Raw genomic sequence first — 20912 nt, forward strand, 5'->3', positions numbered from 1 at the left:
CACTACTTTTATAGCCTCGCAACTGTTTATAGCCTGTCTTTTTACTGTTGTTTTATTTCTTCACTTACCTATTGTTCACCTAATACCTTTTTTGCACTATCGGTTAGAGCCTGTAAGTAAGCATTTCACTGTAAGGTCTACTACACCTGTTGTATTCAGCGCACGTGACAAATAAACTTTGATTTGATCTCCGCAGCACTCCACCAAACAGGCCTTTATGGTAGAGTGGCCAGATGGAAGCCACTCTTCACTAAAAGGCACATGACAGCCTGTTTGGAGTTTGCCAAAAGGCACGTAAAGGGCTCTTAGACCATGAGAAACAAGATTATCTGGTCTGATGAAACCAAGATTGAACTCTTTGGCTGGTGTGACAAGCGTCACATCTAGAGGTAACCTGGCAACAACCCTACAGTGTAGCATGGTGGTGGCAGCATCATGCTGTGGGGATGTTATTCAGTGGCTGGGACTGGGAGACTAGTCAGGATTGAGGGAAAGATGAACGGAGCAAAGTACAGAGAGATCCTTGATGAAAACCTGCTCCAGAGCGCTCAGGACTTCAGACTGGGGTGAATGTTCATCTTCCAACAGGACAACGACCCTAAGCACACAGCCAAGACAACGCAGGAGTGACTTCAGGACAAGTCTCAATGTCCTTGATTGGCCCAGACTTTAACCTGATCTAACATCTCTGGAGAGACCTGATAATAGCTGTGTAGCAACGCTCCCCAACCAACTTCACAGAGCTTGAGAGGATCTGCAGAGAAGAATGAGAGAAACTCCCCAAATACTGGTGTACCAAGTTTTTAGCGTGTGAGCTGTACCCAAGAAGACGCAAGGCTGTCATCGCAGCCAAAGGTGCTTCAACAAAGTACTGAGTAAAGGGTCTGAATACTTATGTAAATGTGAGGGGGAGACGCTCACACTGACACACAGAGAGAGAGAGAGGGAGACGCTCACACTGACACACAGAGAGAGGGAGACACTGACACACACTCACACACACACAGAGAGGGAGACGCTCACACTGACACACACAGAGAGGGAGACGCTCACACTGACAGAGAGAGAGGGGAGACACTCACACTGACACACAGAGAGAGGGAGACGCTCACACTGACACACACAGAGAGAGACGCTCACACTGACACACACAGAGAGAGGGGAGACGCTCACACACAGAGAGAGAGGGGAGAGCTCACACTGACACACAGAGAGAGGGGAGAGGCTCACACTGACACACAGAGAGAGAGAGAGAGAGAGACGCTCACACTGACACACAGAGAGAGAGGGAGACGCTCACACTGACACACACAGAGAGAGGGAGACGCTCACACTGACACACACAGAGAGAGGGGAGACGCTCACTGACACACAGAGAGAGGGGAGACGCTCACACTGACACACAGAGAGAGGGAGACGCTCACACTGACACACACAGAGAGAGAGACGCTCACACTGACACACACAGAGAGGGAGACGCTCACACTGACACACAGAGAGAGGGGGAGACGCTCACACTGACACACAGAGAGAGAGGGAGACGCTCACACTGACGCTCACACTGACACAGAGAGAGGGGGAGACGCTCACACTGACACACTGACAGAGAGAGGGGGAGACGCTCACACTGACACACAGAGAGAGGGGAGACGCTCACACTGACACACAGAGAGAGGGGAGGCTCACACTGACACACACAGAGAGAGAGGGAGACGCTCACACTGACACACACAGAGAGGGAGACGCTCACACTGACACACAGAGAGAGGGAGACGCTCACACTGACACACAGAGAGAGGGAGAGACTCACACTGACACACACAGAGAGAGAGACGCTCACACTGACACACACAGAGAGGGAGACGCTCACACTGACACACAGAGAGAGGGAGACGCTCACACTGACACACAGAGAGAGAGAGGGAGACGCTCACACTGACACACACAGAGAGAGAGGGAGACGCTCACACTGACACACACAGAGAGAGAGAGGGAGACGCTCACACTGACACACAGCGAGAGAGGAGGCTCACACTGACACACAGAGAGGGAGACACTGACACACAGAGAGAGGGAGACGCTCACACTGACACACACAGAGAGAGAGGGAGACGCTCACACTGACACACACAGAGAGAGGGGGAGACGCTCACACTGACACACACAGAGAGAGGGGAGACGCTCACACTGACACACAGACGCTCACACTGAGAGAGAGAGGGGGAGACGCTCACACTGACACACAGCGAGAGAGAGAGACGCTCACACTGACACACACAGAGAGGGAGACGCTCACACTGACACACACACAGAGAGGGGGAGACGCTCACACTGACACACACAGAGAGGGGAGACGCTCACACTGACACACACAGAGAGAGGGGGAGACGCTCACACTGACACACACAGAGAGAGAGGGGGAGACGCTCACACTGACACACACAGAGAGAGGGGAGACGCTCACACTGACACCGAGAGAGAGGGGGAGACGCTCACACTGACACCACAGAGAGAGGGGGAGACGCTCACACTGACACACAGAGAGAGGGGGAGACGCTCACACTGACACACAGAGAGAGGGGGAGACGCTCACACTGACACACTGAGAGAGGGAGAAGCTCACACTGACACACACACAGAGGGGGAGACTCACACTGACACACACAGAGGGGAGACTCACACTGACACACAGAGAGAGGGAGACGCTCACTGACAGAGAGAGAGGGGGAGACACACACAGAGAGGGGGGAGACGCTCACACTGACACACAGAGAGAGACGGGGAGACGCTCACACTGACACACACAGAGAGAGGGGGAGATGCTCACACTGACACACACAGAGAGAGGGGGAGACGCTCACACTGACACACACACAGAGAGAGGGGGAGACGCTCACACTGACACACACAGAGAGAGAGGGGGAGACGCTCACACTGACACACACACAGAGAGACTGGGAGATGCTCACACTTACACACACACAGAGAGAGAGAGGGAGTCTCATACTGACAGAGAGAGGAGGGGATTAGAAATGAAGCACACAGTGAGACTTGGAGGGGAGAGGGAGAGGCTCACAGCTACACGCAGAGGGAGAGGCTCACAGCTACACGCAGAGGGAGAGGCTCACAGCTACACGCAGAGGGAGAGGCTCACAGCTACACGCAGAGGGAGAGGCTCACAGCTACACGCAGGCTCACAGGGAGAGGCTCACAGCTACACGCAGAGGGAGAGGCTCACAGCTACACGCAGAGGGAGAGGCTCACAGCTACACGCAGAGGGAGAGGCTCACAGCTACACGCAGAGGGAGAGGCTCACAGCTACACGCAGAGGGAGAGGCTCACAGCTACACGCAGAGGGAGAGGCTCACAGCTACACGCAGAGGGAGAGGCTCACAGCTACACGCAGAGGCTCACAGCTACACGGAGAGGCTCACAGCTACACGCAGAGGGAGAGGCACAGCACGCAGGGAGAGGCTCACAGCTACACGCAGAGGGAGAGGCTCACAGCTACACGCAGAGGGAGAGGCTCACAGCTACACGCAGAGGGAGAGGCTCACAGCTACACGCAGAGGGAGAGGCTCACAGCTACACGCAGAGGGAGAGGCTCACAGCTACACGCAGAGGGAGAGGCTCACAGCTCACAGCTACACGCAGAGGGAGAGGCTCACAGCTACACGCAGAGGGAGAGGCTCACAGCTACACGCAGAGGGAGAGGCTCACAGCTACACGCAGAGGGAGAGGCTCACAGCTACACGCAGAGGGAGAGGCTCACAGCTACACGCAGAGGGAGAGGCTCACAGCTACACGCAGAGGGAGAGGCTCACAGCTACACGCAGAGGGAGAGGCTCACAGCTACACGCAGAGGGAGAGGCTCACAGCTACACGCAGAGGGAGAGGCTCACAGCTACACGCAGAGGGAGAGGCTCACAGCTACACGCAGAGGGAGAGGCTCACAGCTACACGCAGAGGAGAGGCTCACAGCTACACGCAGAGGGAGAGGCTCACAGCTACACGCAGAGGGAGAGGCTCACAGCTCACACGACACACACAGAGAGGAGAGGCTCACAGCTACACGCAGAGGGAGAGAGGCTCACAGCTACACGCAGAGGGAGAGGCTCACAGCGCTCACACGCAGAGGGAGAGGCTCACAGCTACACGCAGAGGGAGAGGCTCACAGCTACACGCAGAGGGAGAGGCTCACAGCTACACGCAGAGGGAGAGGCTCACAGCTACACGCAGAGGGAGAGGCTCACAGCTACACGCAGAGGGAGAGGCTCACAGCTACACGCAGAGGGAGAGGCTCACAGCTACACGCAGACGGGAGAGGCTCACAGCTACACTGCAGAGGGAGAGGCTCACAGCTACACGCAGAGGGAGAGGCTCACAGCTACACGCAGAGGGAGAGGCTCACAGCACACGCAGAGGGAGAGGCTCACAGCTACACGCAGAGGGAGAGGCTCACAGCTACACGCAGACGCTCACACTGACACACACACAGAGACGGAGAGGCTCACAGCACACACAGAGGGAGAGGCTCACAGCTACACGCAGAGGGAGAGGCTCACAGCACACGCAGAGGGAGAGGCTCACAGCTACACGCAGAGGGAGAGGCTCACAGCTACACGCAGAGGGAGAGGCTCACAGCTACACGCAGAGGAGAGGCTCACAGCTACACGCAGAGGGAGAGGATCACAGCTACACGCAGAGAAAGAGGGAAAGGTTCACAGCTACACGCAGAGAAAGAGGGAGAGGCTCACTGCACATACAGAGAAAGAGGGAGAGGCTCACCTTTACACGCAGAGAAAGAGGGCGAGGCTCACAGCACACACATAGAGAAGAGAAAGAGGGAGAGGCTCACAGCTACACGCAGAGAAAGAGGGAGAGGCTCACAGCTACACACAGAAAGAGGGAGAGGCTCACAGCTACACGCAGAGAAAGAGGGAGAGGCTCACAGCTACACGCAGAGAAAGAGGGAGAGGCTCACAGCTACACGCAGAGAAAGAGGGAACGCAGAGGGAGAGGCTCACAGCTACACGCAGAGGGAGAGGCTCACAGCTACACGCAGAGAAAGAGGGAGAGGCTCACTGCTACACGCAGAGACAAGAGGGAGAGGCTCACCTCACAGCTACACGCAGAGAAAGAGGGCGAGGCTCACAGCTACACAGAGGGAAGAGAAAGAGGGAGAGGCTCACAGCTACACGCAGAGAAAGAGGGAGAGGCTCACAGCTACACACAGCTACACGCAGGGAGAGGCTCACAGCTACACGCAGAGAAAGAGGGAGAGGCTCACAGCTACACGCAGAGAAAGAGGGAGAGGCTCACAGCTACACGCAGAGAAAGAGGGAGAGGCTCACAGCTACACGCAGAGAAAGAGGGAGAGGATCACAGCTACACGCAGAGAAAGAGGGAGAGGCTCACAGCTACACGCAGAGAAAGAGGGAGAGGCTCACCGCTACACGCAGAGAAAGAGGGAGAGGCTCACCGCTACACGCAGAGAAAGAGGGCGAGGCTCACAGCTACACGCAGAGAAAGAGGGAGAGGCTCACAGCTACACACAGTCACTTTAGTGTCATTCTCATTAAGACATTACTCCACTCTGAGTGCAGACCCATAACGCCTTCTGTGTACGCCAAACCCACAGACACATACACACTGCCCCACAGACACATACACACTGCCCCACAGACACATACACACTGCCCCACAGACACATACACACTGCCCCACAGACGCATACACACTGCCCCACAGACACATACACACTGCCCCACAGACACATACACACTGCCCCACAGACACATACACACTGCCCCACAGACACATACACACTGCCCCACCCATACACACTGCCCCACAGACACATACACACTGCCCCACAGACACATACACACTGCCCCACAGACGCATACACACTGCCCCACAGACGCATACACACTGCCCCACAGACGCATACACACTGCCCCACAGACACATACACACTGCCCCACAGACACATACACACTGCCCCACCCCACAGCCCCACAGACACATACACACTGCCCCACAGACACATACACACTGCCCCACAGACACATACACACTGCCCCACAGACACATACACACTGCCCCACAGAGCACATACACACTGCCCCACAGAGCACATACACACACTGCCCCACAGACACTGCCCCACAGACACATACACACTGCCCCACAGACACATACACACTGCCCCACAGACACATACACACTGCCCCACAGACACATACACACTGCCCCACAGACACATACACACTGCCCCACAGACACATACACACTGCCCCACAGACACATACACACCGCCCCACAGACACATACACACCGCCCCACAGACACATACACACTGCCCCACAGACACATACACACTGCCCCACAGAGCACATCACTAAATCACAGGCTGGATTACTTCTCCCTTAGTGGCAGTCAGGCAAAGGTTACAAATCCCCCTCACACCCTCCCCCCTGCTGCCTGCTGTTTCGCTGGGGCGATTACCCAGATCACCCTGGGGCAGAGATCAGGGCGATGAGTCTTAAACGACTCTTGGTTTTCCCATCAGTCACTTCATGACGCGTGTCAGTGTGGGAGGTTTGGATCTCTTTTCTGAGCAAGGTCAAAGTGCTACAAGTGTACATACCATAGCCACCACAATCCACTCAGACAATACATCAACACAGACTTACCTAGGCTTTGCCCTCAGAACCCCTTCCCCTGTGTGTGTGATACTCTGTTGTTGACACACAAGGTGACACTACAGCTCCACTGACAGCAACATGAGCACAGCTGCTCTGCTACCACCATTCAGGAAGGTGTGTGTGGGGGGGTCATCTCCAGGAGGTCATTGGGATCACTGTACAACCTATTTTTCCAGACTAAAACAATGACAAAAACAAGATGAGATGCCCTTGGAAAATATGACACCCATTACAAATTACTTTTCATTTTAGTCAATGAAAATGTGACGAGGGGAGAATACCATATGAGACTAATAGACAGTTAATTTGACATGAAGCTCCCTTTTCATTTCATGCAATCCTCTCGTTGGCAGAATTGACTTGTTTTAGTTGCGCGGTCTGATTGAGCTGTTCTGCCTGGCTCTCCTGCACAGCTCCCAGGAGGTCACTGTTCTGCCTGGCTCTCCTGCACAGCTCCCAGGAGGTCACTGTTCTGCCTGGCTCTCCTGCACAGCTCCCAGGAGGTCACTGTTCTGCCTGGCTCTCCTGCACACCTCCCAGGAAGTCACTGTTCTGCCTGGCTCTCCTGCACACCTCCCAGGAAGTCACTGTTCTGCCTGGCTCTCCTGCACAGCTCCCAGGAGGTCACTGTTCTGCCTGGCTCTCCTGCACAGCTCCCAGGAGGTCACTGTTCTGCCTGGCTCTCCTGCACACCTCCCAGGAGGTCACTTCAGTCACTCCTCAATCCTTGGAACTGATGCGAAGCCAGGACCCTTCACTTGTAACTAACCTCAACTAGAAACAATGTTTCCTCCTCTCCTTCTGTCGTGGAGGAGATGTTTGCTTTCATCACACCAGAAGCTCCATTCACCCATCTGTTATTCATCTGTGTTGCCTCTCTCAACGCTTTTTTCCCAAGGGGAAAACGATAGCTATACTAGGAGTAAAGTAATACTTCTGGGATTTTTGGAAATGCTTTACCCCCCCCAACAGGTATGATGGGAAGAAAATCTGAATTGTTAATGATTTAACCTGTAACCAAGGCTTTATAGCCTATGTGGTTAATTGTAGCTGGAATTGGTTACAATCTGCCACAATATCAATGTTGCCAGCTAATTTATACGAAGCCACGTTGGACAAGACCTTCTGAATGTGAACATGATGGAAGTTAGAGGTTGAGGTTAGAGGCCTATATTCATTATTTAAGAGAAAAAAATGCACAGATTTTATGTGACTAAAATGTCTTTGACTAAAACTAGACTAAAATTGTCCAGAGTTTTAGTCGACTGATAATAACTAAAACTAACGAAGGATGAAATGACTAAAATGTGACTAAGACTAAAAGGTATTTAAAGACTAAAAGGAATAGCTGCCAAAATGAACCCTGATTGGGATGTGTTGAGCCAGGGCACGTTGACATTCAACCTTCAGAGTGGGATGTGTTGAGCCAGGGCACGTTGACATTCAACCTTCAGAGTGGGATGTGTTGAGCCAGGGCACGTTGACATTCAACCTTCAGAGTGGGATGTGTTGAGCCAGGGCACGTTGACATTCAACCTTCGGAGTGGGATGTGTTGAGCCAGGGCACGTTGACATTAAACCTTCAGAGTGGGATGTGTGGGATGTCAACCTTCAGAGTGGGAGCCAGGGGCACGTTGACATTCAACCTTCAGAGTGGGATGTGTTGAGCCAGGGCACGTTGACATTCAACCTTCAGAGTGGGAGTGGGATGTGTTGAGCCAGGGCACATGACATTCAGAGTGGGAAACCCTCAGTGGGATGTGGGTTGAGCCAGGGCACGTTGACATTAAACCCTCAGTGGGATGTGTTGAGCCAGGGCACGTTGACATTAAACCCTCAGTGGGATGTGTTGAGCCAGGGCACGTTGACATTAAACCCTCAGTGGGATGTGTTGAGCCAGGGCACGTTGACATTAAACCCTCAGTGGGATGTGTTGAGCCAGGGCACGTTGACATTAAACCCTCAGTGGGATGTGTTGAGCCAGGGCGCGTTGACATTAAACCCTCAGTGGGATGTGGGATGTGTTGAGCCAGGGCGCGTTGACATTAAACCCTCAGTGGGATGTGTTGAGCCAGGGCACGTTGACATTAAACCCTCAGTGGGATGTGTTGAGCCAGGGCACGTTGACATTAAACCCTCAGTGGGATGTGTTGAGCCAGGGCACGTTGACATTAAACCCTCAGTGGGATGTGTTGAGCCAGGGCACGTTGACATTAAACCTTCAGAGTGGGATGTGTTGAGCCAGGGCACGTTGACATTAAACCCTCAGTGGGATGTGTTGAGCCAGGGCACGTTGACATTAAACCCTCAGTGGGATGTGTTGAGCCAGGGCACGTTGACATTAAACCCTCAGTGGGATGTGTTGAGCCAGGGCACGTTGACATTAAACCCTCAGTGGGATGTGTTGAGCCAGGGCGCGTTGACATTAAACCTTCAGAGTGGGATGTGTTGAGCCAGGGCACGTTGACATTAAACCCTCAGTGGGATGTGTTGAGCCAGGCCACGTTGACATTAAACCCTCAGTGGGATGTGTTGAGCCAGGGCACGTTGACATTAAACCCTCAGTGGGATGTGTTGAGCCAGGGCGCGTTGACATTAAACCTTCAGAGTGGGTGTGTGAGACGCTGAAGCCTCAGCATGCACACCTGCACTGTGATATAATATTGATGAGATTGCTAGGGTTTTCTTTTACCCTGTTTGGAGAGCTCTCTCAAAGAAACGTAGCAGATAGATCAGACATCACTCTAGCAGTAGAAATACAATAATAAGCATCTATAATTATCATGTTATAATAACCCCATAAATCCATAATCCCAGGCAGAAATCCTATCATCAGATCCTCAGGTTTAACTTGACTGTGTAAATCATGCATGGAATATCAATGGAGTTCGGATTCCAGCCTTTGTGGGTCGATCAGTGATCACACAACACCACTGAAACAGTAGACACTGCATGTCTCTGGGTGTGTTCATGTGTATGACATGAAGGTAGGTACAGGCACACTGATGAATGCTCTTGAAGTTTTACTGCACATACTACAGGTGTACTCATCAGTGTGCGGGTACCTATCTTTATTTGGGTCACTGGGTGTGTACGTTACTGTGTGCGTTACTGTGTGCGTTACTGTGTGCGTTACTGTGTGTTCCTCAGGGCCGAGTGGAGGTGGAGGCTGGAAATGAGAACATGAAGTTTGAGACAGGACCCTTCTCCTACTATGGAGTCATGGCACTGAGCACAGCATCACTGGGTGAGAGCACACACACACACACACACACGTAGTGTACTGTATACAGTATACGATCAGACAAAAGACAAGCAATGCACACATACAAACTGTCAAAGACAAACACAAAGTCTCTCCAACGTTCTCTGTCATACACACTGGCAGGAACACAAACAATAAACTTGGTTCAGTCAGACAGTTTTCCTGTTTTTCTAGTGGGGTTATGTTTTATTTCTGAAACACCAGCTTCCCTGACCAACATCCATAAATGTTCAACTCCAACACACCAGAGTAGATAGTGCTGCTACAAGCACTGTCCACAGCTCACAATGAGGCGTGTGTGTTGGCAAAGCTCACAATGAGGCGTGTGTGTTGGAAAGCTCACAATGAGGCGTGTGTGTTGGCAAAGCTCACAATGAGGCGTGTGTGTTGGCAAAGCTCACAATGAGGCGTGTGTGTTGGCAAAGCTCACAATGAGGCGTGTGTGTTGGAAAGCTCACAATGAGGCGTGTGTGTTGGAAAGCTCACAAAGCGTGTGTGTTGGAAAGCTCACAATGAGGCGTGTGTGTTGGCAAAGCTCACAATGAGGCGTGTGTGTTGGCAAAGCTCACAATGAGGCGTGTGTGTTGGCAAAGCTCACAATGACACGCTCACATGCAGCCCCACAGGAGGCTGCTGAGGGGAGGACGGCTCGTAATAATATCCAGAACTGTGCGAATGGAATGGCATCAAACACCTGGAAACCATGTGATCCCATACCACTGATCCTGCTCCAGTCATCACCACGAGTCCATTCTGCCACCAGCCCCCTGTGGTGTGTGTGTAATAGGAGATCCAACAGAACACAGAAATGTGATCTACAGATGATGTATTAAACAGGTAGACGGAAACACACACCACTGTCACCCTTAAAGGAGGAGGGGAAGGTGTTTATGACTAGGGTGGTATGTGTGTGTGTGTGTGTGTGTGTGAGAGGGCTTAGTTGGCAAGAAGGTGATGCTGCCACTGGAACTGTGATACTAACTATGGGTAGTATCGGAACCTAACGTGTGACACAATCCCTGATACAGAGAGCAGTATTTAGTCCCACATGAGCTGGAGTTGTTGAAATAGGGGAGAAATGTATCTCGGAAACCAGATCTTTTTATAAACACTGCTTCCACCTAGTGGTCAGATACCAGTATGACCAGCAGCCTCCCTTAAAGATTTGACAATATAATCAGTGTACTGAGAGTCATAAAATGGAATTAAGTTAGGCTTTCTATGCTGTCAGTCGTGTAACTAGTCCTGTAGATGGCACTACACATTCAGACATTAGCAGAGTAGGTTCTGCTTGTCGAAAGCCTTTTAAATTTAAACCCAAATATTACCGTTACAGGACAACGGTCCTCTTCTCTCTCTGTCTTTCTCTTCTCTCTCTCCTCCGTCTTCCTTTCTCTTCTCTTTCTTCTCTGTCTCTCTTCTCTCTCTCGCCTGTATTTCTCTTCTCTCTCCCCTGTCTTTCTCTTCTCTCTCTCCCCTGTCTTTCTCTTCTCTCTCTCCCCTGTCTTTCTCTTCTCTCTCTCCCCTGTCTTTCTCTTCTCTCTCTCGCCTGTATTTCTCTTCTCTCTCCCCTGTCTTTCTCTTCTCTCTCTCCCCTGTCTTTCTCTTCTCTCTCTCCCCTGTCTTTCTCTTCTCTCTCTCCCCTGTCTTTCTCTTCTCTCTCTCCCCTGTTCTCTTCTTCTCTCTCCCCTGTCTTTCTCTTCTCTCTCTCCCCTGTCTTTCTCTTCTCTCTCTCCCCTGTCTTTCTCTTCTCTCTCTCCCCTGTCTTTCTCTTCTCTCTCTCCCCCGTCTTTCTCTTCTCTCTCTCCCCCGTCTTCCTTTCTCTTCTCTCTCTCCCCGTCTTCCTTTCTCTCTCCCCCGTCTTCCTTTCTCTTCTCATTCTCCCCGTCTTCCTTTCTCTTCTCTCTCTCCCCCGTCTTCCTTTCTCTTCTCTCTCTCTCCCCCGTCTTCCTTTCTCTCTTCTCTCTCCCCCGTCTTCCTCTCTCTTCTCTCTCTCCCCCGTTTAACTTTCTCTTCTCTCTCCCCCGTTTAACTTTCTCTTCTCTCTCTCCCCGTCTTCCTTTCTCTTCTCTCTCTCCCCTCCGTCTTCCTTTCTCTTCTCTCTCTCCCCTCCGTCTTCCTTTCTCTTCTCTCTCTCCCCTCCGTCTTCCTTTCTCTTCTCTCTCCTCCGTCTTCCTTTCTCTTCTCTCTCTCTCCCCCCGTCTTTCTTTCTCTTCTCTCTCTCTCCCCCGTCTTCCTTTCTCTTCTCTCTCTCCCCCGTCTTCCTTTCTCTTCTCTCTCTCCCCGTCTTCCTTTTCCTTTCTTCTTTCTCTTCTCTCTCTCCCCGTCTTCCTTTCTCTTCTCTCTCTCCCCGTCTTCCTTTCTCTTCTCTCTCTCCCCGTCTTCCTTTCTCTTCTCTCTCTCCCCGTCTTCCTTTCTCTTCTCTCTCTCCCCCCTTCTTCCTTTCCCGTCTTCTTTTCTCTCTCTCTCCCCCGTCTTCCTTTCTCTTCTCTCTCTCCCCCGTCTTCCTTTCTCTTCTCTCTCTCCCCCGTTTTCCTTTCTCTTCTCTCTCTCCCCTCCGTCTTCCTTTCTCTTCTCTCTCTCCCCTCCGTCTTCCTTTCTCTTCTCTCTCTCCCCTCCGTCTTCCTTTCTCTTCTCTCTCTCCCCCCGTCTTCCTTTCTCTTCTCTCTCTCTCCCCGTCTTCCTTTCTCTTCTCTCTCTCCCCGTCTTCCTTTCTCTTCTCTCTCTCCCCCGTCTTCCTTTCTCTTCTCTCGTCTTCTTTCTCTTCTCTCTCCCCCGTCTTCCTTTCTCTTCTCTCTCTCCCCCCGTCTTCCTTTCTCTTCTCTCTCTCCCCCCGTCTTCCTTTCTCTTCTCTCTCTCCCCCCGTCTTCCTTTCTCTTCTCTCTCTCCCCCGTCTTCCTTTCTCTTCTCTCTCTCTCCCCTCCGTCTTCCTTTCTCTTCTCTCTCTCCCCTCCGTCTTCCTTCTCTTCTCTCTCTCCCCCGTCTTCCTTTCTCTTCTCTCTCTCCCCCGTCTTCCTTTCTCTTCTCTCTCTCCCCCGTCTTCCTTTCTCTTCTCTCTCTCCCCCGTCTTCCTTTCTCTTCTCTCTCTCCCCCCGTCTTCTTTTCTCTTCTCTCTCTCTCCCCCGTCTTCCTTTCTCTTCTCTCTCTCTCCCCCGTCTTCCTTTCTCTTCTCTCTCTCCCCCCGTCTTCCTTTCTCTTCTCTCTCTTTCCCCCGTCTTCCTTTCTCTTCTCTCTCTCTCCCCGTCTTCCTTTCTCTTCTCTCTCTCCCCGTCTTCCTTTCTCTTCTCTCTCTCCCCGTCTTCCTTTCTCTTCTCTCTCTCCCGTCTTCTTTCTCTTCTCTCTCTCCCCGTCTTTCTTTCTCTTCTCTCTCTCCCCCCGTCTTTCTCTTCTCTCTCTCCCCGTCTTCCTTTCTCTTCTCTCTCTCCCCCGTCTTCCTTTCTCTTCTCTCTCTCCCCCCGTCTTTCTTTCTCTTCTCTCTCTCCCCCCGTCTTCCTTTCTCTTCTCTCTCTCCCCCGTCTTCCTTTCTCTTCTCTCTCTCCCCCCGTCTTCCTTTCTCTTCTCTCTCTCCCGTCTTTCTTTCTCTTCTCTCTCTCTCCCCATCTTCCTTTCTCTTCTCTCTCTCTCCCCCGTCTTCCTTTCTCTTTCTCTCTCTCCCCCGTCTTCCTTTCTCTTCTCTCTCTCTCCCCGTCTTCCTTTCTCTTCTCTCTCTCTTCCCCGTCTTCCTTTCTCTTTCTCTCTCTCCCCCGTCTTCCTTTCTCTTCTCTCTCTCTCCCCGTCTTCCTTTCTCTTCTCTCTCTCTCCCCGTCTTCCTTTCTCTTCTCTCTCTCTCCCCGTCTTCCTTTCTCTTCTCTCTCTCTCCCCCGTCTTCCTTTCTCTTCTCTCTCTCTCCCCGTCTTCCTTTCTCTTTCTCTCTCTCCCCCGTCTTCCTTTCTCTCTCTCTCTCTCCCCCCGTCTTCCTTTCTCTTCTCTCTCTCTCCCCCGTCTTCCTTTCTCTTCTTCTCTCTCTCCCCCGTCTTCCTTTCTCTTCTCTCTCTCTCCCCCGTCTTCCTTTCTCTTCTCTCTCTCTCCCCCGTCTTCCTTTCTCTTCTCTCTCTCCCCGTCTTCCTTTCTCTTCTCTCTCTCTCCCCGTCTTCCTTTCTCTTCTCTCTCTCCCCGTCTTCCTTTCTCTTCTCTCTCTCCCCGTCTTCCTTTCTCTTCTCTCTCTCCCCGTCTTCCTTTCTCTTCTCTCTCTCCCCGTCTTTTCTCTTCTCTCTCCCCCCGTCTTCCTTTCTCTTCTCTCTCTCCCCCCGTCTTCCTTTCTCTTCTCTCTCTCCCCTCCGTCTTCCTTTCTCTTCTCTCTCTTTCCCCCGTCTTCCTTTCTCTTTTCTCTCTCTCTCCCCGTCTTCCTTTCTCTTCTCTCTCTCTCCCCCCGTCTTCCTTTCTCTTCTCTCTCTCTCTCCCCGTCTTCCTTTCTCTTCTCTCTCTCTCCCCGTCTTCCTTTCTCTTCTCTCTCTCTCCCCGTCTTCCTTTCTCTTCTCTCTCTCTCCCCCGTCTTCCTTTCTCTTCTCTCTCTCTCCCCCGTCTTCCTTTCTCTTCTCTCTCTCTCTCCCCGTCTTCCTTTCTCTTCTCTCTCTCTCCCCCGTCTTCCTTTCTCTTCTCTCTCTCTCCCCCGTCTTCCTTTCTCTTCTCTCTCTCTCCCCGTCTTCCTTTCTCTTCTCTCTCTCTCTCCCCGTCTTCCTTTCTCTTCTCTCTCTCTCCCCCGTCTTCCTTTCTCTTCTCTCTCTCTCCCCCGTCTTCCTTTCTCTTCTCTCTCTCCCCCGTCTTCCTTTCTCTTCTCTCTCTCCCCGTCTTTCTCTCTTCTCTCTCTCTCCCCGTCTTCTTTTCTCTTCTCTCTCTCCCCCCGTCTTCTTTTCTCTTCTCTCTCTCCCACGTCTTCTTTCTCTTCTTCTCTCTCCACGTCTTCTTTTCTCTTCTCTCTCTCCCCCGTCTTTCTCTTCTCTCTCTCTCCCCGTCTTTCTCTTCTCTCTCTCTCCCCGTCTTTCTCTTCTCTCTCCCCCGTCTTCCTTTCTCTTCTCTCTCTCTCCCCGTCTTCCTTTCTCTTCTCTCTCTCCCCCGTCTTCCTTTCTCTTCTCTCTCTCTCCCCCGTCTTCCTTTCTCTTCTCTCTCTCTCCCCGTCTTTCTTTCTCTTCTCTCTCCTCCGTCTTCCTTTCTCTTCTCTCTCTCTCCCCGTCTTCCTTTCTCTTCTCTCTCTCCCCGTCTTCCTTTCTCTTCTCTCTCTCTCCCCGTCTTCCTTTCTCTTCTCTCTCTCTCCCCCGTCTTCCTTTCTCTTCTCTCTCTCCCCGTCTTCCTTTCTCTTCTCTCTCTCTCCCCGTCTTCCTTTCTCTTCTCTCTCTCTCCCCCGTCTTCCTTTCTCTTCTCTCTCTCCCCGTCTTCCTTTCTCTTCTCTCTCTCCCCGTCTTCCTTTCTCTTCTCTCTCTCCCCCGTCTTCCTTTCTCTTCTCTCTCTCCCCCGTCTTCCTTTCTCTTCTCTCTCTCTCCCCCCGTCTTCTTTTCTCTTCTCTCTCTCTCCCCGTCTTCCTTTCTCTTCTCTCGCTCCCCGTCTTCCTTTCTCTTCTCTCGCTCCCCGTCTTCCTTTCTCTTCTCTCTTCCTTTCTCTTCTCTCTCTCTCCCCGTCTTCCTTTCTCTTCTCTCTCTCCCCCGTCTTCCTTTCTCTTCTCTCTCTCCCCGTCTTCCTTTCTCTTCTCTCTCTCCCCGTCTTCCTTTCTCTTCTCTCTCCCCGTCTTCCTTTCTCTTCTCTCTCTCCCCTGTCTTTCTCTTCTCTCTCTCCCCCCGTCTTCCTTTCTCTTCTCTCTCTCCCCCCCGTCTTCCTTTCTCTTTCTCTCTCCCCCGTCTTCCTTTCTCTTTCTCTCTCTCCCCGTCTTTCTTTCTCTTCTCTCTCCTCCGTCTTCCTTTCTCTTCTCTCTCTCCCCGTCTTCCTTTCTCTTCTCTCTCTCTCCCCGTCTTCCTTTCTCTTCTCTCTCTCCCCCGTCTTCCTTTCTCTTCTCTCTCTCCCCGTCTTCCTTTCTCTTCTCTCTCTCCCCGTCTTCCTTTCTCTTTCTCTCTCCCCCCGTCTTCCTTTCTCTTCTCTCTCCGTCCCCGTCTTCCTTTCTCTTCTCTCTCTCCCCCGTCTTCCTTTCTCTTCTCTCTCTCCCCCGTCTTCCTTTCTCTTCTCTCTCTCTCCCCCGTCTTCCTTTCTCTTCTCTCTCTCCCCGTCTTCCTTTCTCTTCTCTCTCTCTCCCCCGTCTTCCTTTCTCTTCTCTCTCTCTCCCCGTCTTCTTTTCTCTTCTCTCTCGCTCTCCCCGTCTTCCTTTCTCTTCTCTCGCTCCCCGTCTTCCTTTCTCTTCTCTCGCTTCCCCCGTCTTCCTTTCTCTTCTCTCGCTCCCCCGTCTTCCTTTCTCTTCTCTCGCTCCCCCGTCTTCCTTTCTCTTCTCTCTCGCTCCCCCGTCTTCCTTTCTCTTCTCTCTCGCTCCCGTCTTCCTTTCTCTTCTCTCTCGCTCCCCGTCTTCCTTTCTCTTCTCTCTCTCTCCCCGTCTTCCTTTCTCCTCTCTCTCTCTCCCCCGTCTTACTTTCTCTTCTCTCTCGCTCCCCCGTCTTCCTTTCTCTTCTCTCGCTCCCCCGTCTTCCTTTCTCTTCTCTGCTCCCCCGTCTTCCTTTCTCTTCTCTCGCTCCCCCGTCTTCCTTTCTCTTCTCTCTCTCTCCCCCGTCTTCCTTTCTCTTCTCTCTCTCTCCCCGTCTTCCTTTCTCTTCTCTCTCTCCCCCCCGTCTTCCTTTCTCTCTTCTCTCTCTCCCCCGTCTTCCTTTCTCTTCTCTCTCTCCCCCCGTCTTCCTTTCTCTTCTCTCTCTCCCCCGTCTTCTTTCTCTCTTCTCTCTCTCTCCCCGTCTTCCTTTCTCTTCTCTCTCTCTCCCCCGTCTTCCTTTCTCTTCTCTCTCTCTCCCCCGTCTTCCTTTCTCTTCTCTCTCTCTCTCTCCGTCTTCTCTTTCTCTCTCTCTCTCTCTCCCCGTCTTCCTTTCTCTTCTCTCTCTCTCCCCCGTCTTCCTTTCTCTTCTCTCTCTCTCCCCCGTCTTCCTTTCTCTTCTCTCTCTCTCCCCGTCTTCCTTTCTCTCTTCTCTCCCCGTCTTCCTTTCTCTCTTCTCTCTCCCCGTCTTCCTTTCTCTCTCTCTCTCCCCCGTCTTCCTTTCTCTTCTCTCTCTCCCCGTCTTCCTTTCTCTTCTCTCTCTCCCCCGTCTTCCTTTCTCTCTCTCTCCCTCCGTCTTCCTTTCTCTTCTCTCTCTCCCCTCCGTCTTCCTTTCTCTTCTCTCTCTCTCCCTCCGTCTTCCTTTATCTTCTCTCCCCCCGTCTTCCTTTCTCTTCTCTCTCTCCCCCGTCTTCCTTTCTCTTCTCTCTCTCTCCCCGTCTTCCTTTCTCTTTCTCTCTCTCCCCCGTCTTCCTTTCTCTTGTCTCTCTCCCCGTCTTCCTTTCTCTTCTCTTCTCTCTCCCCGTCTTCCTTTCTCTTCTCTCTCTCTCCCCCGTCTTCCTTTCTCTTCTCTCTCTCTCTCCCCGTCTTCCTTTCTCTTCTCTCTCTCTCCCCGTCTTCCTTTCTCTTCTCTCTCTCTCCCCGTCTTCCTTTCTCTTCTCTCTCTCTCCCCGTCTTCCTTTCTCTTCTCTCTCTCTCCCCCCGTCTTCCTTTCTCTCTCTCTCTCTCCCCGTCTTCCTTTCTCTTCTCTCTCTCTCCCCGTCTTCCTTTCTCTTCTCTCTCTCTCCCCGTCTTCCTTTCTCTTCTCTCTCTCTCCCCGTCTTCCTTTCTCTTCTCTCTCTCTCTCCCCCGTCTTCCTTTCTCTCTTCTCTCTCCCCCGTCTTCCTTTCTCTTCTCTCTCTCTCCATCTGTCTCTGTCTAATATCTCTATAATAGTGGTCTCTGTTGTATGTGTATGCATGTGCTATATGCTATGTACTGCTGCCTACATGTCAAACTGTCTAACTCACATCAGTGTCTGATGTCACTCAGTTAAGCCCCTACCATTGGTCTGTCTGCCTCCAATCTGACAGCAGGCCTTCGTTGACCTTTGAAAATGACGAGTCACTCAGGGCGAAGCTGATATTGCACCCTATCCTCAATGTAGTGCACTAATTTAGGCCAGAGCCCTATGTGGCTAACCGTGGCCAAAAGTAGTGCACTATAGTAGGGAATAGGGTGCCATTTTAGACAGAGACTTAATGTATATGATGTATAGAGGTGATCATGTCAAAGTGCTCTGTGAAGGAGAAAGGTTTGTGTGTCTTCAGGTCAGTCGGGCCGAGAGAGGCAGATTTAACTCCAACAGTGCTGTTACTGCCTACCGATGAGTAAACGAGAGCGTCTCTCTCTCTCCCCCTTCTGCCCACCCCTCTCTCAGCCGTCACTCCCCCTCTCTCCCCCTCAGTGGCGTCCCCCCCTCCACGACGCCTCTCCCTTAAGAGATTCTCTCTGTTCTCTCGCTTTCCAGGTAAAGAACCAACCAGCCTGAGAGGGGATAACATGGGGGAGGGGGGTGGGGTCACTTTATATGCCAAAATCACATTTAAGTTTCCCTCCCATCATCCTCTTCTTCAGAGCCCTGCTCCAGCAAGTACAACCTGATAGACAAACAGCGTGGAGATCCACTAGAATATCTATCCCTTACATACAGGGGCAGTTAAACTAATGGTTTGTTTTACCTGTTGTTTTTTGTTTTAAGTAGAGTAAAACACAAACATTTGAACTCCCAAACGACTCTTAACTCCCAAGATCTATTCTTTCTCTGCTGGTTTTATTCCCTCTAGAAACCAGGAGTTACAAAGGTTTAGTAATCCAATCAGGCCCTCAATCCTCTCAATTTCTCCAGAGCTTGATAGCAGACTCACAGTAGCCTGGACAAACCAGGCTGAACGCTGAAAAAAATCAAACAATTGGCTAAACATTGAACACCGGTCGAGATAACAGTCAGCGGCACTAATGCTAGTTAATAACTCTATTTTAGCATAACGCATATCTACGCCTCACTACACTCTCAGTGGAGTGGGGTGGTATTGAATTATTCACGGTTTGGTGACCGAGCCGGTCCTCTGCAGTCATCTCTCACTAGGAGGGACTGAGTGATGTGGTGCAGTTCTTACTCTGCCCAGTAATTGCGGATGCTGACAGCTGAGCCCCTATACAGTATGTGATGCTAACAGACCGTGTGCCACATCAGGTCACATCAGTGTGTTTGTCCCCAGTCAGCAGGACAGAGCAGAGGAGCCTGGGACAACATTACTCAGTTTAGTGCCGTTGATGGGTCCTATTTCAATAAGGTTAGGGTTTACAAGTTATATATTATGCATCTTTCCTTTCTTCTTTAGAAAGGAGAAAGGAAGTATGGAAGGTAGGACAGTAGGAAGGAAGTATGGAAGGTAGGACAGTAGGAAGGAAGTATGGAAGATAGGACAGTAGGAAGGAAGTATGGAAGGTAGGACAGTAGGGAGGAAGTATGGAAGGTAGGACAGTAGGGAGGAAGTATGGAAGGTAGGACAGTAGGGAGGAAGTATGGAAGGTAGGACAGTAGGGAGGAAGTATGGAAGGAAGGACAGTAGGGAGGAAGTATGGAAGGTAGGACAGTAGGAAGGAAGTATGGAAGGTAGGACAGTAGGGAGGAAGTATGGAAGGTAGGACAGTAGGGAGGAAGTATGGAAGGTAGGACAGTAGGGAGGAAGTATGGAAGGTAGGACAGTAGGGAGGAAGTATGGAAGGTAGGACAGTAGGGAGGAAGTAGGGGCAGTAGGGAGGAAGTATGGAAGGTAGAACAGTGGGAAGGAAGTATGGAAGGTAGGACAGTAGGGACGAAGTATGGAAGGTAGGAAGGAAGTATGGAAGGTAGGACAGTAGGAAGGAAGTATGGAAGGTAGGACAGTAGGGAGGAAGTAGTGGCAGTAGGGAGGAAGTATGGAAGGTAGGACAGTAGGAAGGAAGTATGGAGGTTAGACAGTAGGGAGGAAGTAGGGGCAGTAGGGAGGAAGTATGGAAGGTAGGACAGTAGGGAGGAAGTAGTGGCAGTAGGGAGAAAGTATGGAAGGTTGGACAGTAGGGAGGAAGTAGTGGCAGTAGGGAGGAAGTAGGGAAGGTAGGACAGTAGGAAGGAAGTATGGAAGGTAGGACAGTAGGGAGGAAGTAGTGGCAGTAGGGAGGAAGTATGGAAGGTTGGACAGTAGGGAGGAAGTATGGAAGGTAGGACAGTAGGAAGGAAGTATGGAAGGTTGGACAGTAGGGAGGAAGTAGTGGCAGTAGGGAGGAAGTATGGAAGGTAGGACAGTAGGGAGGAAGTAGTGGCAGTAGGGAGGAAGTATGGAAGGTTGGACAGTAGGGAGGAAGTATGGAAGGTAGGACAGTAGGAAGGATGTATGGAAGGTTGGACAGTAGGGAGGAAGTAGTGGCAGTAGGGAGGAAGTATGGAAGGTAGGACAGTAGGGAGGAAGTATGGAAGGTAGGACAGTAGGGAGGAAGTATGGAAGGTAGAACAGTAGGGAGGGTAAGTATTTTCATGATATTGGAGCAGGGTCAGGTACATAGAATGAGTGATACCAATTTCTTTGGACCTTTGGAACTGCTGGACCACACAGTACAGATTGAGGAAAAGGAAGGAGGATGGAAGGAACTTGCTGGATGGGGCTCTAGGTGGAGCCACTGCTCCACGGCACTCCCTCTCATCTCTGACCTTTAACCCCTGACCCCTTCTACCTAGTTGCCTTAACTACTGGTCTAGGTTCAGATGTTTTCTCATTGCCCTACTGGTTACATTTTGGGTAATCTTATCCTAGATCTGTGGTTAAAGACCATCTTCTACCTTGCGCCACTACTACCTGATCCTGTCACTAGCATAGAATGTAGAGTTCTATGATCACTGCTCTACTTCTGACCCTCCCTACTTCCTATAACTGATAGTTCCCTA

General features: G+C 51.6%; 1 protein-coding gene across 1 annotated transcript in view; it reads left to right on the forward strand.

Annotated features, from left to right (window-relative positions):
• The window catches only part of LOC112241372 (metal transporter CNNM4-like), a 50054-nt gene that overhangs the window by 26009 nt on the left and 3133 nt on the right, over positions 1-20912 (forward strand). The window contains exon 5 of the mRNA XM_042302523.1: positions 9861-9957. Coding sequence (XP_042158457.1) covers positions 9861-9957 — 97 coding nt within the window. The remainder of the gene's footprint in view (positions 1-9860; positions 9958-20912) is intronic.

Source organism: Oncorhynchus tshawytscha, linkage group LG20, assembly GCF_018296145.1.
Source record: "Oncorhynchus tshawytscha isolate Ot180627B linkage group LG20, Otsh_v2.0, whole genome shotgun sequence".
Taxonomy (NCBI): domain Eukaryota; kingdom Metazoa; phylum Chordata; class Actinopteri; order Salmoniformes; family Salmonidae; genus Oncorhynchus; species Oncorhynchus tshawytscha.